Genomic DNA, 18179 nt, shown 5'->3' on the forward strand with positions numbered 1-18179 from the left:
GAATGTTTTGTAAAATGTTACCCCTGGGGGAAATCGGTAAAGAACACATGGGCTCTGTCTACATTATTTCATTCAACTGCATCGAATCTGCAGTTAGCTTAAAAAAAAAAACCATAAAAACATTTAATTCAGAAAAGAAATCTCCATTGCTAATAGCAGGCCTGAACATAGTGACTACTATGCATTCATGTACAATTTGTATCTCTAATTCTAAATTGCTTACATCTCACATTAGCATTATTTATTCCATTTCAGCAAGAAAAATCCAAGATTAATATTTTAAATACAGAATATGAAATTCAACTATTCATTCAGTGGAAAGTCATAAATATTTAGGGGGTGAAAAGTGTTTCTTCTCCTTCTGCAAAAGCAACTAATATAACTAGTAATAAAAAAAAAATCCAACTTGCTTGCTGTTGGGGAAAGGGTCAGCCAAATGGGAAACTGAATAAATGAAGAGGCAGACAATTTTAAGTGATTCATAAGAATTAGGTTATCAGGGTACTGCTGGGTTTTCCCCCAAGTTTAATTTGACAGATTTAAGGTTTCTACTTCTGGCTGTTATATTCTTCTGGTAAAAAAAGGTCCAATGGCATTTATTTGAGTGTTTTATTTAGAGTTGTGAGTGTGACTTCTCCTGGGGATAAGACATGTTTATTTCATTCATAAGTTACCGCTGGTATATACAGAATTTGGATCAAGATGAACCAGGCTGGCCGGGCATGGTGGCTCACGCCTATAATCCCAGCACTTTGGGAGGCCGAGGTGGGTGGATCACGAGGTCAAGAGATGGAGACCATCCTGGTCAACAAGGTGAAACCCCGTCACTACTAAAAATACAAAAATTAGCTGGGCATGGTGGCACGCACCTGTAGTCCCAGCTACTCGGGAGGCTGAGGCAGGAGAACTGCTTGAACCCGGGAGGCGGAGGTTGCGGTGAGCTGAGATCGCGCCATTGCACTCCAGCCTGGGTAACAAGAGCGAAACTCCGTCTCAAAAAAAAAGAAAAAAAAAAAAGATGAAACAGGCTTTTGGCATGCATTTCCCTGTACAGCAAAAAGAAACTATAACCCTTGGCAATGGAACTGCAGGTATTGACACACTCAGCTGTGATGAGTTAACTTGGGTCCTTCAGATTTTGTAGCCACTTGTCTCAGGAGAGGCAGCAACTTGAGAAGACCCATTCTCTGAACACAATAACCATTATATCAAGTGTAGTCTTCTAGTTGAGGGATTTGGCGTTAATAAAATCATGCAGCAATGTTTCTTGCTCAGACAGACTTCACTATTCCTTTGCTATTTCCTTCACTCCCAAAGCATAACACCGTACTTCGCTCACTTTAGATCTTAAAATCTGTTACAAAATCAAATCCAACTAAAATCACACTCCTTATTCTACAATCATCTTGAGGCACCCTGTCAAATCATTTACACCTTGGCTAAACTTATAAATGAAGAAATTTAATATATGCAAGTTTGACATCTCATGTTTGCATTTTTATGATGTGGTGCCTTATGTAAAACAATTTGGCCTGGAAACATTGCAGTAATGATAAGGGAGGGGAGGGGGAGTGCCCAAGAATAAGCTTTCAATTGTAGGTCAACAAACATGATTTCTGGTTTCTTATTTGGTTTATGATTTATTAAATTATTTGAGGGGTGCAAAAGAGAGAATCACTTCATGCTTCTCACCCTCAGTTTTCTGAATGTCTAAAATAGCAAATAAACATAGCATAGGGCTTTTGGTAAGAAATTAAAACACAGAACCACATCTATGACTGTCTACTGCAAAACTAAACAGGTAGCCACTTTAGCCTGGTAACAGATCAGTCACCCAAGGGAAGGATGAGTGACAAAGAATGAATAGGAAATAGTTTTAATGTCACTACATCAGTACATCTGGGTATAGATTTTATTTTAAGGCGGGGGAAAGGAATAGTATTTTTTATTCTGACAATATTTTACATTTGTTTTCAAATTAGATTTTTCAAGTGCTAAAATAAATTGTGTCAAATCTTGACTCTAGGAGCACACAGACAAAATTCAACAGAAAATGAGTTTACTCATCTCTCCTCGACCCTTGCCGGTGTTTTCCTAAAACGGGATCTTTGAAAACAGTGAAAAATATCCTCAAAAGCCCTCCCCAGTGGCTCTTTTTAATCAGTGATAACGTTAACTATAAAGCAAGTGCTCTATTGTTCTGCACTACTCCTAAAATTAGGCTTTTGAAACTTTACCTACCCAAACAATTTTCGTTAACATCTACTAAGAACTCTCTTTCCTTCATTTCTTCCAAATCTGTCTTATGCCTTTCTCACAAAGTCTTCCCTGACTACAGGCAAATAAGCTCCAATGATGCAACCTCTAAAACCAATGATAATAAATTTAGAAAGCACTCTACTAAGACATTTCAAAATATCAAAGAAATGCAAGATATTAAATTGCCCTTATTTTTATTGGGTAATTTTTTTCTAATTCTCATGTATATAATTATTTTTACATAATTGGTCACTTTTCATTTAAAAAGTCATGAAGGGGAGCATCTGCCTATTTAGTTGAGTTTATAGGGAGAGCCACACACAGCAATCCATACATGAAAGAGCATTATGAGACCTATGGGGTGGAGATGATGACAGAATGTTTCCAAAGTGACAAGAAAAAAAGAGAATGTTTTTCTATAATCACATTATATGTTATACTAAAATAGATGGTGTCAAATCTTGACTCTAGGAGCACAGGCACAAAATTCGACAGAAAATGAGTGCACTCATCCCTTCTTGACCCTCACTGGTGTTTTATATTAATTCCACTCATGAATCACGAGCCCTGTGTACCAAGAAGAAGCAACTCTATGGAAGGCCTGGGAAAGGTCTTTGCTTTCAATAAAGTAGGATTAAAGTCAGTCTTAGAAATATGTGCAGAGTAACAAGATTAAACAAGCACATGATTATCAGAATCCTATAAAATGAGTCTCATAGAGTCTCAAATGCAAAAGTCTCCCAGTACCTACAGTGGTCTGCTGTTAATAACACAGAATGAGAGCACACCATGGAGTGGCCTGTCACAGTCACTTGGAGTATTGGCCGATCTCAGGGAAGACGTTTTAATTAGAGGTGCTCAGGATTCTTGGCCTTGGGGAGTAAACCCTCACTGTCCAGATGCTCCAAATCTTCCTAAGAAATCTTTATTTGAGCCATGTAATAAAAGAGTTTAAGATAATGTAAATTTAAAAGCTGCATATTTCCTGACTTCCTTTGTTTAGAATAAATCAGTCCCTTCTCTAACACTTTCCTAAAAGCTGGACGAGCTAAGGATCCTCCTCTCACTTGCTATCATAATTCAGAACAGGGTTCTGCCCTCCTGCTGTACAAGGCTTACACTCCCTGCAACCATCCGTCAACCTGAATCACTCACAAAGCCTCGCTCCTGGGTGACCTTGAAGAGTCAGCAGCACCAGACAGCTGGGAAGCAGCTGGGCATGTTCGACGCCTCCCTGCAGTCGGATGGTCTGTTACACTATTCTGCACTTTTCAAATATTTTAATTGCTCAGCAAAAACTAACAGGACACTGAGCAAAATTATGCACCACAGCACAATGCATAATAAGCTCAAAGCAATGCTGTTTGAGAAATTCAATGCATTGGAATTCCTCAAAAGCATCACCCTTCTGGAATAGACGTGTATAATAGCACATTTTCATACCTCAAGTGTCAAACCTTACATGTAAGAGTTTTCTCATCCGTCAGCAAAACAGTGGGATGGGGTCAAGTTCATAATTTGGCTTCTCAGAAGTGACAGCGTTCAGACACAGACCTGTGAGGAGATTCCAGGTGAGGAAATTTGAGGCAGAGAAGGAAAGTAGAAGGACCGGCCTAAGTCACAGGGACATTGGTGATTGAGCTAGGGGAGCTCAAACTCTTTTGTCTGCCACTCAGCCCTGGAGGTACAACAGGGTATGGATGCCAGCACCTTCTCTGGCATTCCAGGCTACTTAGTGACACAGAATTATGGCGATAAAGGTATGTTTTTGTGCCGTCACTCCCTAAAAGTAAAAGGTAAGAGAGAAGGGTTCCTTTGATAAAAGCCATAACTTGCTTTTAGTAGGAGTCTTTTGATTTCAAGTGACAGAAACTCAATTCAGAATGGCTTAAGCAAAATAAAAAATTCAGTGGCTCATGAAGCTGAAAGGTCCATTGGGCCTCGGTGGACTCAGGGGATAAGGGAGTGTCATCATTCTCTGTAGCCCTCAGCCCAGCCTTCCTTTGTGTTTGCTGTGTTCTCAGGACTGTCTTTGCTTTGTGGTGTGAAAGGACTGCTAACAGCAATAGGCTTGCACCCCACACCACCAAGTCCAGCGGGAAGGAAGGGATTTCCCTTCCCTGCTGGGCTCTCACACCCTAACGTCCTGGAACTCACTCTGGATAGGCAGGAACAATAGATGTCTAGGACACCAGGCTTCACACCTTTTCTTTCTCTTGCTTTGGCCCTGTTGGCCATAGTCTGGCATACTTGTCTGTTTCCCGCTTGCCTATGCCCTAATGTAAGTCTTCCCAGAGTGAAATGAAATATGAGGCAGGCACTACCCTACTGTCACTCCCCAGGTTTGGCCCATATGTCCCCATCCAGCTGGGTGAGATTTACTGACTTTAAACTTTGATCTCTTTTTCAGTACCTCAGTTTTGACATTTCTATATTATCATACCTAACTTGTTTTTTTCCCCTTTCTGCTGGTTTCTCCTTACTTCTATTTCTTTTGGAAAGTTCAAGAATTGGTCCATACTTAGGCCTTACCTGTCAATCTCAGGTGATCCTGTAGCAGCTAAACCATGTTAATGCTGAAACAAGTTGTTTATACACACACACACACACACACACACACACACACACACACACACAGACATATATCTTGTCTTAGGAACTTCAAGCTGCTATTTAAAAAATACCATAAACCTGGTGACTTATAAACAACAGAAATATGTTGCTCACAGTTCTGGAAGTCTGAGATCAGGGTGTCAGCATGCTCAGGTTCTACTAAGGGCCTCTTCCAGGTTGCAAAATGCCAAATTCTCATTGTATCCTCCCAAGGAGGAAAAAGGGGCTAGAGAGCTCTCTGGGGACCCTTTCATAAGGGCACTAATCTCGTGCGTAAGGGCTTCATTCTTATGATCTAATCACCTCCTGAAGGCCCCACCTTCTAATACCATCACACTGTGGGGCAGCAGTCTTGGTGAGCTGCATTGGTTCTGGCCTGCAGTGGTTCTGACCTGTCCTGCCACTCCGACCACTGACTCAGGGCTCTGAGCTGCAGCTGCTTTCCTTTCCAGACAGGCCTCTCTGACCACACAGGGCTCTTGTGATGGTGCCTCCCTTTCAACGCTCTCATGGGCAAATGCATTAACTGGCATTCTCTGACTGTGTGTGTGTGTGTGTGTTTGTGTGTGTGTGTGTGTGTGTGTCCTCTGAGAGGCTTCAGGATATAATGGGAAGCGTTCAGGGCTTGGAATAAGACCAGCTCTGGGTTAATATCCTGGCTCAGCTGCTCACTTGTTCTGTGACCTTGGGCAAGTTCTTTAACTTCCTTGAGTTTCTTTTTTCTGATCTGTCAAATAAGAAAAATGAAACTCTGCTTCCAGAGTGAATGTCAGGACTGAAATGAATGTTTTAGTGAAGATGAGAAGATGTTCAATAAACATAAGAAGATGAGGATCGCCGTTGTTACTGCTGCTACTACTGCTCCACTCCTACTACTGTGATTATTATCACTAAGAATAAGAGGTCCAGGGCCCAACATATTCTAAGTATGGGTCTGAAAGCTCTACTAGACTTTGGATTTCTGATCAAAGAGATTCATGACATTTATCTCAGCAGTAACTAAAATCAGGGCATTGAACAAATAAAAATGTGTTGCGTTCCTTGTCATTGTATATCCAGGCACCTTGCAAACACACCCAAATAAATTATGGGATAATATAACTGCAAGTCAATATATATAAATCCCTCCCTGGTATAACTTTAAAGGAAGGGCAGCTTTTAATTACAGGGCTGCATTGTACTATTAACCCATAAGCCAGAATAAGCTGCCTGCTTTGTACTTAAGAAAAAAATTGCCTTTTAAGAAGCTCAGTGCTTTGCAAAGATCTTACAAGTCATCCTTGAAACAGCTTAGTGGGTAGAAAGCATTCAGCGATATTCATTTGGAAAAAGTTGAAAAATAAACTGTGAAGTTGATAACTTCTCTCTTTGATTGCCTGATCAAGTCAGGCATCTCTGACTCCATCCTGTTTGCCATCATTAACAAATCATGAATGAAGCGCCAGACGGTGACAGGTAATCCTATCTTCTGCCAAACTGAGGGGGCTGGAGGGATGAAAGATAACATGAATGAAACTGACCTCTATGGGCTGGAATGTTGAGTTAAAACCAGTAAGATGAGAGTTGATAGAGGGAATGTAAACTTCCTGTCTTCAGTAAACCACACTCATACATAAGATCAGGATGATGAAGGCTCAGCTCAACAAATGTTTTGTAAAATAATGAGACATTTTAGATTTTAAGAGGCATGAATGAGAGCAGGACATCTGGTTTGCAGAAGTAACAGGTCCTTCTACTGAGAACCACTTAGATCACCTCGGAAGCAGGGTGAAGGTGGGGAGGGTTAGGGGCAACCCAGTAAACATCTGGGTGAGGCTGACTAAGATTCCCAAGGTCTAGACCATTTCACACGAGCTTGTACCATTAAGCTTGAAACAGAGGGTGGCAAATGAAGAGAGTGCCTCCAAACAGGTAAACAGCAGCAGGTGTAGGAACAGCGGGGTTTATCCAGGTGATACCACAAGGAGCAAATTCAACTCAGTGAAGAGCTCACAGCTGTAACAACACTCACAAGGGGCTGCCTAGCAAGGCACAAGATTTGCTCCACCAGCAGTGAGAAGAGGCTGGATGGTCCAGAGCACAGAGGGGGGGTACCGTAATTCCCAAGGGTCTGTGCTACACTCACGTCTATATTACAGACCAACAAGGGGCTGGAAAATAACACAGTGAGATCCACGAGAGCTCACTAAGACTAGTTAAAATGTTTGTATCATTTATTCTGTTGTTAGTGAACCACAAAACAGTGGGACTTAGAGAGCTTATTCCACAAAGGCAGCTGTGATGCTTGAAGAATAGAACTGGAGCTCGGTAACTGGCCAAGGTATCAAAATAAACATGGTGCCTCAAGGGGAAAATAATATTTATAGGGCATCTCACAGCAGGCTGGCTGTGGATGTGATGGTACACAATCCAAAATGTGTCATTCCCCCTGTTGATGTGATTGCGTTCTGCCATTTCAGAAAGGACTTCAGGTAGATTGCAGGGATACATAATATATGTAATATATGTCTAGTTACAACTGAATTAAAAGCTGAGAAAAGATAGAAATTTAGGAAAGGAAAATGAAATGGGGTCAGGAATAAGGATGGGTATGTTGTACATAAAAATGACCTACACATTTACCACAGCAAACCACATCTCATTTGGTATGTATGACTTCTGAGGAGTAATCATTTCATTTTACAGATGAGTTAACTGAGGCTCGCAGACAAAGTAATTTCCTAAACACCTAACCAAACATATGTGTTGGTAGTTTAATTGTGGTTTGACCTGCCTCAAAGCTCATGCTCTCTCACGTTCTACTGTTGCCTCAGTAAGAGCTGAGATTTAGGTGGAACCAATTATCTTCTCACCAAGCAAGGCAGGTCCAAGGATACAGATGCAGAGTTGATGCTTCTGCAGGCCATTCACACAGAGTGATCCCTTTTAGGGAAAGCCTAGCACAGTGCACTTGCATAGATGGTGCTTATTACACGTTTGTTGTAAAGGATAACACCCAGACCAACGTATCATTTAAAAACCAATCTGGATAGAATTCTAGAAATGTAACCATCATGAAAGCTTTATTTTCCTTTCATCTAGCATTGTAGGTCTATTTTTTTTTTTACATTTTATAGAAGGTTTTTGGCATATCAAAACAAAATCCCTGTTAATGGGAGTTTTCATTATTTTAGAAAGCTGAAAATAGTCAACTCCTTTAGAACAAAGATGTTGCTGAGATAACTGGGCACATGTGTCATATAATTTCTGGCCTAAACATTTGTTTCATATTAATGACAAAGTTTGGTTATTTAGTGACTGTTTATATACAAAAAGCAGGATGATAAATCATAATATCAGAATGTGTTTCTAAAATCCTCTGATATTAGGGGGAGGTATAAATACAAAGCACTATTATATACTGCATTTGCTATTGTTGCCTGGAATTAAAATAAAGACACTAGGCAGAGCTCATCAAGATTTTTTTTTTTTTTCTTTTGAGACAGAGTCTTGCTCTGTCACCAGGCTGGAGTGCAGTGGTGCGACCTCAGCTCACTTCAACCTCCGCCTCCCGGGTTCAAGGGATTCTCCTGCCTCAGTCTCCCCAGTAGCTGAGATTACAGGCGCCCACCACCATGACTGGCTAATTTTTGTAATTTTTTTAGTAGAGATGGGTTTCGGGATTTCACCATGTTGGCCAAGATAATCTTGATCTCCTGACCTCAGGTGATCTGCCTGCTTCAGTCTCCCAAAGTTCTAGGATTACAGGCATGAGCCACAGCGCCCGGCCCAAGACAGATTTTAAAAACCTTATTAGTCAAGACCACATCAGTCTAGCAGTGAGTGTTCTCATTCTAGCAAATGTGAAGCCAGACTGTTATTTCCATTTCCTCTGACATAATATTGTTAGACTTAATTCACTTAAGAAATACTTACAGAATACCTACTTTTTGCAGGACCACATAGGCATACAAAAATGAAAAATAAACAAGTTCAGAATTGAAGGCATACATAGACTATATCAATCCTGGGTAGAATTTACTGATCGCCATAGTAGCAAATTTATTTTCCAAACATGACTGCTACAGTACATCTCCATCCTACAAATCACTCTTGAACCTTACCATGTATCCACCAAGAAGCAGAATATAATTCCCCTTCCTTTGAATCTGGGTGGGTGAGTGACTTACTTGTAGACAACAGAATGAGAGAGAATCGATGCTGCAAAACATCTAAGGCTAGGCCAGAAAAATTAATGCAACTTTTATTAATACCTTACTCACTAGAAAACTTATGCTGAAGCCTTGAGGCCACCATGCTCTCAGGAAGCCAAAATTATCACTCACCTAGAAACTACATGGGGAGGTTCTGAGAATACACGAAAAGAGAGAAAGATGTCCAGTTAGTCCCCAGCAGTTTCAATTCTCTAGTTCAGTCCCAGTCACCACCTTTACAAGGGACCCCAAATCACAACCACTCAGCTCAGCGCTTCCTAAATTCCTGACCCATAGAAGCCATGAGATATGACAAATTGTGTGCTCTTGTTTTAAGACAAAAACTAAGGTTTACAGAGATTTGTTATTAAGTAATAGATAACCAGAACATAAAGGCAAACTGTTACAGGAATTCAGGAAAGATAATTTTTAATTGGGGTGATCAGGGCAACTTCATGGCAGAGCTGCCATTTAAGTTTGGCTTTGCCAACTAGGTATGGACAGAAAAGGAAGAGGTTGAGGGAGGGAAGATCATTCTATATGAAGGGTACAATCCAAGGAAAGGTTTGGAATGGAAATTCACAGTATGTGATGTGTGGGAAAGTGTTGCAGGAGATGGGCTGGAAAATTAGAGAAAGAAGGGTCTGTATTGTGCTTTCCAATAGGGTAGCCTCTCATCACAGGTGGCTATTTAAATTTATGTGAGTTAAACGTAAATGGAATTTGGCCAGACAAGGTGGCTCATGCCTATAATGCCAGCACTTTGGGAGGCTGAGGCGGGTAGATCACCTGAGGTTGGGAGTTCAAGACCAGCCTGACCAACATGGAGAAATCCCGTCTCTACTGAAAATACAAAATTAGCAGGCATGGTGGTGCATGCCTGTAATCCCAGCTACTCAGGAGGCTAAGGCAGGAGAATCACTTGAACCTGGGAGGTGAAGGTTGCAGTGAGCTGAGATCACACCATTTCACTCCAGCCCGGGCAACAAGAGCAAACTTCCATCTCAAAAAAAAAAAAAAAGAAAAAAAGTAAATGGAATTTGAAATTTAGTTCCTCGGTCAGACTAGCCACATTTCAAGTGCTTAGTAGCCCTATGTGGCTGGTACCTGCCATACTGGAGAGCACAGACATAGAACATCATCTAGAACTTCTTATTGGACAATGCTGGTCTACATGGCATTTCTCCTTGTTCCTCAGGCACAATGAGCCACTGCAGGCTTTTGAGGAGAAGAGTGACATGCTGAGAGCTGTGTTTTAGGACAGCTATCCTAGAGCTATATTTGAGCAGAGAACAGCAAGCAGATTAGTTAGGAGGCTAGGGTAAAAAGGCAGACAGGGGACACATTTGTCATACGCCCTAGTGAGGCACAGAATCGGGGAACAGGAAGTCTGCAGGTTTTAGGACAGGCCAATTCAGGGAGAAAAGGGTCTAGCCATGGTTATCAGGTCACTGGTGATTTACTTACCACTTCCTTAGAGTATTAAAATGGTTTTGTTACACTGCAGCTCTCACTAGAGACCTGCACAAACAAAAGTCAGCTTTCAAAGATCTGCAGTAAAAACCAACGGACTGGAAAGTGAGGGAGCAGAGGTGAAAAGAAAGAGGAAGCCAGGAGAGGGGACTGCTAGGTATCCCTCAACACACACACCTAGGCTGGTGGCGGCAGTTCACGGTGGGAAATGTGCTCACTGGAGCTCCAGACGAGAATGTCTTTTCAGGAGGCCCTTTTAAAGTGACGGAACAACTAGTACAAAATTAAACAGAGTAAATTACATTACCTGACTGGTCCTTTGTATCAGACCCAAAAGATGGTAATTAGAACGGCCACATATAAACTCTCCAGCCAGAACACTAAAACTCATGAATTAGGATTTGAAACAACAACAAAAAAGTTTTAAATAGATAGAGTGAGCTTTCCAGAGTGTTTGTGAGGATCCAGATGAGATTTCCTGTCATTCCCTTTCCTGGTACCCACCACTCTACTGTCGTGATTTCCATCCACTGATCTTTTCAGCAGATGGACCAGAGGATGCTGTGTTCTGATGCCTTCACAAAAGGCAACAACAGACCTTCAGCAGGCTGGGTTTTGCGCCAAGAACTCTCTCCTGCAGTGGAACTGAAAATTTCCTTCCATTTGGCTCCTTCGGAAAAACCTAGGGAAGGGCAGGTATCCTTGTACATACCCATGAGAAGGGCATCCAGAGGTAGACAACCCACGAGAAGGGCATCCAGAGGTAGACACCCCATATACACATACAGGAAACCTAGTGCTAATATCTATGTTATTTACTGATGAAAAGAATAAACATGGCAGAATCAGTTCTTTGTGGGACTGAATACACATAAATCTTGCTCTAGAAGCCCATATGTTTAAGCAACCCACATAAACTGACAATTTGGACCCAAACATAACACCCTAAAAGGATGGCTGAATTTTGGAAGTGGGGAGATTAAATAACAAAACACGTAACTCCTTTAGTACAGGTATTAGAATGCCTCCCTCCAGTGTAATCTCCACACAAAGATTCCCCTTTCCACCCAGGACACTTAAAATCCTTTCTGATTCAACAGAGAGGTGTTTTACTTCTATTGAATCTTCCCATGCCAGAAAGACTGATTCCCTCTCTGAGAATAGGAGACAAAAAGAAACCTTTTACACTGAGGACCAAGTTTAAATATGTTGCACTTTCCTTCCCTGTTTAGATGTAAGCCCCCTCCTCTTATTTACAAGTATTTGCACTTTCCAGAAGTGTGACTTTCAGAGCTCCAAAAAAGGTCCCCCAAATTCTTTTCTCCTAAAAAATCTTAAAGAGAAGCCAACTTTGATCATTTTCTTGTACTCTCTGGCTCTATAAAAATGCATGTCTCTTTAGACCAATGCAAAAGGGCAGCCTTGTGATGTGTGAATTTCAAGACAACTTTACTTTTATTGCAAAAATCTACCTCTCTTAGAAGACAAGAAATCTGCCAGAAACCTGAGGGACCTCCTTCCACTTCTCACTGACCCGAAGTAGGGCTCACTGGTTTGGTTAGTTTTCACCAGGGCATCCCTAAACGTGAGATTGTCCAAAGAAGATACCCCTGGGTCATGGTAAACACCTACTAGCATGGGTCAAGCTGGGATGGGAACTTCTATGCAGAGCAGTCAGAGAAAAATCATCCTAGCCCAGGCTGACGTGGTGCTTACTTTGCGCCAGCCCCTGTTCTTCATGTTTTACGTATATTAATTCATTTTCTCCTCACAGCAAGTCTATGAAGTAGGTCCTATTATTTCACTTCCATTTTACAAATGAGGAAAAGGAGACCTGATATGATCACTGTTAAGTGGGAGAGATGAGGTGTGTGAACTCAGGCAGGCTGTGTTCTAATCCCTAAGCCACACCACCTGTACCAGAAGGATGCACATTTTATAAACCATCTCTTGGGAGAAACATGAAACCACAGTTCTAACTTAATAATGGCCTCTTTGAGACATAAATCACACGTTGTAAAATGCTAGCTTTCTGCAAAATGTAAACAAATTATGGAAAAAGCATTAGGATTTAAGAGTAATAAATAGCATGCCTATAATCCCAGCACTGTGGGAGGCCGAGGCGGGTGGATCGGGAGTTCAAGACCAGCCTTGCCAAGATGGTGAAAACTCGTCTCTACTAAAAATACAAAAATTAGCTGGGCATGGCGGCAGGCGCCTGTGATTTCAGCTGCTTGAGAGGCTGAGGCAGGAGAATTGCTTCACCCAGAGGCAGAGGTAGCAGTGAGCCGAGATTACGCCATTGCACTCCACCCTGGGAGACAGAGTGAGACTCTGTCAAAAAAAAAAAAAAGTAATAAATGGCACAAGTCTGGCTAATAAATTAGGGCAGAGGAGACTGAAATGGAAGACCCGCCCCAGCACATGGAGCAATCCAAAGGTCTCTGTCTTAGCTGAAGACCTCCGGGTACACACGCTTTCCTTCCCTGCTAGCTATTCTCAAGACCTTCCCCAACAAATCACTAAGAGATCTTTAAAATTACTTGGTGAACTATCACTTCTCTCTTCTCACCTACCCTTAAGAATAACACTCCTACTTCATCAATCACCAATTGCTTAAGGAAATTTATGACAGGTCCAAACAGAGAAGAAAAAGTGAAGAAATCATCTTCACTTTTATGCCACAAGTTTTCTGGCACTCAGAAATTGGTCATCTCTTTTCCATAGAGCTGTGATAACTAACTGCACACTTGTACAGGACTATATATTTAGAATGCTCCCTGAAGGGATGCTACAGAGAGGAAAAACATGTGCCATCCAGGGGCCATTTTGGTATATCAAAGGACATTAACAATGGCTTGTTAAACAACCTTTCCCTAGGTCACCTACTAAAAATTGGCAGTGATAACTCATTTTCCTTCACAACTGGTGAAACCTGGACAAGTATTCATTGGCTAATTTGAAATCAGTCGTATTCTTTCCAGAGCTCTGAGACCCAAGAGCTGAGTCAATGAACTGAGGAAGTCATCAAGAGAGACAGGTTTGGACTGGCCCCACAGCACAGGGAAGCCTGGACCCAGGGATCTTCTAACAGAGGAAGGCAGAGGAGCCTTCTGAAGCACAAACTGGAGAAAAGCAATTGAGCACTGATTTTAGGATCTTACTTGTAGTTTTTCTCCCAGAATTTCACTGGCCTGACATATGATGTGATGAAAATGACACTCCCAAGAAATGGACTCAGTGGGGTAGAAAAGATTGATGTGGCAATCGTCTGGAAGAAAAGCATGGCAGAATCTGAGAATGTTGAGTTAAGGCAAAAAATATATATATCATTTCTATATTTTTAAAATATATCACATTTTGATGAGTTTTCACTAAAGCCATTTTTTTTCCACCAAAGAAAGAACAAAGGATACACACTTAATCTCTCTATGTATACATTTATAAATATAAAACTTTCAGTAGTACTCTGCTAGGTCTCATTTCTCTTTTATGAGAATCACCACAAATGATTCTCATAAAAATCTCAGTGGTCTTAGTCTGATTCATGGCAAAGATTTAATATCTAAGGACTGAAAGGAACAGTTTCTTTTTACTAAGATTATTAGCTGAACAAAACACACTAGAGTACATTTACTACAGTATCAAGTAGCTTTGTAAATAATTAAAATAAGATGATACATTTTGAAAATAAATAATAGCATTGTTTGGGAAGATAGCATCTCTTTCTCAAATCATTTTTCCCTCTGAAATATCTATCCATCTATTTATCTAGATAGATAGGATACACATCTAGATAGATGGATACACACATAAACAGATATTGTATATTAAACACCATTGGCTCAATTCAAGTCATATCTAGTTTTTAAGCAAAAAACACATGCACATGAAGTAAGTGTTTTGTGGGCCAAGTTCCTTCTTTAGGCATCCTTATATAAGTTTCTGACGTACTGGTATGCACCAATTTCAAATATCTTGCTTGATCAAAGAGGTAATTGGTCAATATTAAACTTAGCATGTCTGCTGCTTTTGGCTTAAGTCCAATGAATCTTTGGTGATTAGTCAGGAGGAGCCAGAAACAACAGTTCTCTGAGCAAGCTGGGCCCTCCAGGGCTAACTCCATCATTGGAGACTCCCAGTTGCCCATCACTCACCATCATTGTGGCACAGAGGTGCTGTGGGGCCTGTGGTTGGAGCGCAAGAGAGAACTGCTGGCCAGAATCCATGGGGGTGACAGAAGTCAGTGGAGAGCCGGACTGCCCAGGTCCTATAATATGCATATCCTTCCTGGTCCTAGGGTATTAGAACTTGGATCATTCTACTGTAGATCTGATCTGACCTCCAACAGGGCTGATCTTCCTGCTGGGAAGTTAGTGACAACTGTATCTCTCTCACTGCTGCACTAATGGGGGTTTTATTTCTGTAATTCAGGTTCAAAAAGTTCTGGCAGAGAGTGAAAAAGAAATGTTTGGCATAGATAGGAAGGCTCTGCATTTCATTTTCAAGAATATAGAAGTAACTCGGACTTCTAAGTGGTTCAACATAACTTTAAACAAGTTATGTGATAAAGGGGTGGGGGTGGAAGCAGGGATTCCCTTACTAGGGAATAGTATTCCCTTACTAGGGTAGCCCCATTTATCTGTGAGATATAAAAAAGGACGTGAGTCTTGTCCTGTCCACATTTTCACAGACATTTTCATAGATTTAAAATCAGATTTAAAAAAATTAGCCAGGCATGGTGGTGCACACTTGTAGTCCCAGCCACACGGGAGGCTGAGGTGAGAGCTAGAATTGCACCACTGCACTCTAGCCTGGGCAACAGAGTGAGACCTTGTCTCAAAAAAACAAAAAAAAACAACCAAAAAAAAAAAATCACGATTTTTTTTTTCTTCAAGAGTGACTTTTTTTTAAACTTTCTATTTACTCCCAAGCATTTTCAGGAGTGAAATGTCACATCCTCCATTAATAATCCATTCCAATGTTGAATTGTTTAGATATCATAAAGATCTCTATTTCTCTATTGTGCTGCAATTTAAATCCAATTCTTTTTATTTTGACCTAGGTTCAAATGGAGAACTACAGAACAATCTGCTACTGTGATATCTATTATCACCCACCAGTTTCCTCTTCTGAAAACTTAAAATACCTAAATACTTCTGCCACAAAACACAACAAATTAGCTATTATGCTCCTTGTCACTGAAGAAAAGGGAATTGTACGGAATGTATCACTGAGAGAAGGTATTGAAAAAAATACTAGAAAGCAGAGTCGGGTCAGAGGTGGAGTTTTCTGAGGGGCTGTGTTGAGAAGAAAGGAAGAAGGAGAAGTCCCTACATCAGGGGACAGAGGGTGTGATGGAGCTTGCAGAGGAACCAGGACAAAATCAAGTGGAGCCAGGGCCGGGCAGACGTGCTAATATGTGATAATCTGGCTAAGTCTGTCTAATTATAGGACAGTGGTCCTGCATGGTCTCCACACATATTAAAAGTGGGGATGATGTGGCTTGTGTTTTTGATTCTAAGATTTCCCCAGAGATTACACCGTACATTTAAAAAATGCCAGAAACAATTATCTAAAATTTAAGAAGTGAGGGAACTAGTACTAGGCTAAAAATAAAGTTCAGTGTGGTAGGAAAGGAAATGACGTTTAACAGGTTAGAGGGAGGGTGGCAGTGAATAGAGAGGATCTTTTTTCGGGGAAATATCAGTAAAGAATTATAGCACACTCTGGGCAAATATGAAAGGCTGTCACTACTACTGGCAAGGCAGTGCCAAGAAAGAAGAGCTCCTAAGAGGAGTAGGCACATAAAGCCCTCTTTATTTCTTTCTAGGAGAAATAGCTGGGGGCTTAACCTAAGGGATAGATGATCACACCTTTAAAAGTACACTTAAAATGAAAACATCAGTTATTAAAAGATTTTTAAAAATCATTAGAAGCTGAAAAGGATGCACCAAATAGAAAGCAGCCCTCCCAATCTCCGGGTTTACTAGAAAGAATCTAGCTAAGTCTGTCTAATTATTAGAAGACAATGGTCTTGCATGGTCTCTACACATATTATAAGGGTGAATGTCCTCATCTTTCCCTGGAGGTTACAAGCTCAGAAGCTAACTGAGGCTATGGAGGGAGAAAACATGCTAGTACTGGAAAAAGCAATTTATCAAACAGTGCCCTGCTGCTGGCCTGAAAGCTAATTCAATTCCAAAACAGAGCAAATTATCCTTTTTTCAATGCTGAGATGGAGCCCACAACTTTTTAATAGAGTGATAAAATAATTAACATTTTGAAATTAGTCAAGATCCAGGGCTGACACTCAATAACTTAATAGCTTTGTCTGGGCGGGATGTATATCCAGTTTTTCAACTATTTATTTCATTGTATTCTGAACAGCATGATGTTGGACTTCAAGGAGCAAATATCTACCTTTACAACTGATGAAGGATGAGGGGTGTCCATGGGTAAGGAGGAGAGGGTAAAGACCCTGTCAGTGGCCAGCCTCCAGGGAAGTCAATTTGAAGGCTCTGTATCTTAGCAGAAGGGGAGGAAGTGGGTGTCACTAACAAGGCCAGGTTTAGGAACAAAACAAGGGGATCCACTGCGTGTTCTAAAATGGAACCACCAAATGCCCAATAAAATCTACATCTAGAAAGTTTCCATTTTGTAAGACAATCCATCTATACATCGTGAAAATATTTAAATTTAATGCTCACTGTGCACAAGTTGAGATAAATCCTAATGCTGTTTTTATTCTTCTAGAACTTATTAAGTGCTAAATACCATGTGCTCATGTGTGAACCCTCAACATGAATATAGGGCAAGTATTTGAAAATTATGGTTCCCAGAACAGTCTTAATTCAACTGTGGAACTCCAAGGAATAATTAGTATTATTGAACTCACCTAACAAGGCATAAACATCAACAAGAAATGCTACGGACAGATGGAAGTCCAAAGTTACGATATCAGGAATCATCACTTCAATTTTTAAATGCTTGGTGCCAGTCCTCAACAACAAATTTGCATTAATCTAATCATTTTCATTTAATAAACATGCTTTAAATTCTAGACAGGAAACTTTAGAAACACATCAGAAAGAGACTAAAAATCAACTCACTATTTAACCTTACTGTTTTTGTTTTAAAAGACTCTGTTTAGGAAAACTGACATTACTGGCATTACAGAAAATGATTGCCGCTAAAGGGAAAGGGTGGTGCACGAGCTCAGGCTTTGCAAATATATATATAAATTTTTTCTTAGCTTGTTCTGCCAAATGACCTTGAAACACTTTAGCAGTATCAATGCAGGTCTAAGAATAGGAACATAGAACAATGTGTATTGTGAGAACCACTCTTCTTATGCTTAACATTTAAAAAAAAATGTTATGAACCTGGAAGAAATCATTTTTAAAAATATTATCACTCAAGGATTATCCCAAGTATGTTTTCATTCCTTTACAAGTTAAGGTCCTAGAGATTCCTTAAGAATTGTCTTAAAGAGCCTTATGTAAATTTCACAAGGAAGAAAGCTCTGAGTGGTCATTCAAGTTAGGTAACAGCAGCCCTGATGAATTGCCAGTTTAGAAGCCTGGTTCACATACACTGATGGCATAAGAATCACCAAGGAAGCTTGTGAAAAGACAGATT

General features: G+C 40.6%; 1 protein-coding gene across 4 annotated transcripts in view; it reads right to left on the reverse strand.

Annotated features, from left to right (window-relative positions):
* The window catches only part of PCNX2 (pecanex 2), a 308138-nt gene that overhangs the window by 89042 nt on the left and 200917 nt on the right, over positions 1–18179 (reverse strand). For all 4 annotated transcript variants that reach the window (XM_064383610.1, XM_064383609.1, XM_064383611.1 and 1 more), the window contains exon 23: positions 13703–13830. In XM_064383610.1, the coding sequence (XP_064239680.1) occupies positions 13703–13830 (128 nt within the window). The remainder of the gene's footprint in view (positions 1–13702; positions 13831–18179) is intronic.

This window comes from Aotus nancymaae, unplaced genomic scaffold (genome assembly GCF_030222135.1).
Source record: "Aotus nancymaae isolate 86718 unplaced genomic scaffold, 86718_ANA_hifiasm-v0.15.2.pri h1tg000032l_0, whole genome shotgun sequence".
NCBI classification, from domain to species: domain Eukaryota; kingdom Metazoa; phylum Chordata; class Mammalia; order Primates; family Aotidae; genus Aotus; species Aotus nancymaae.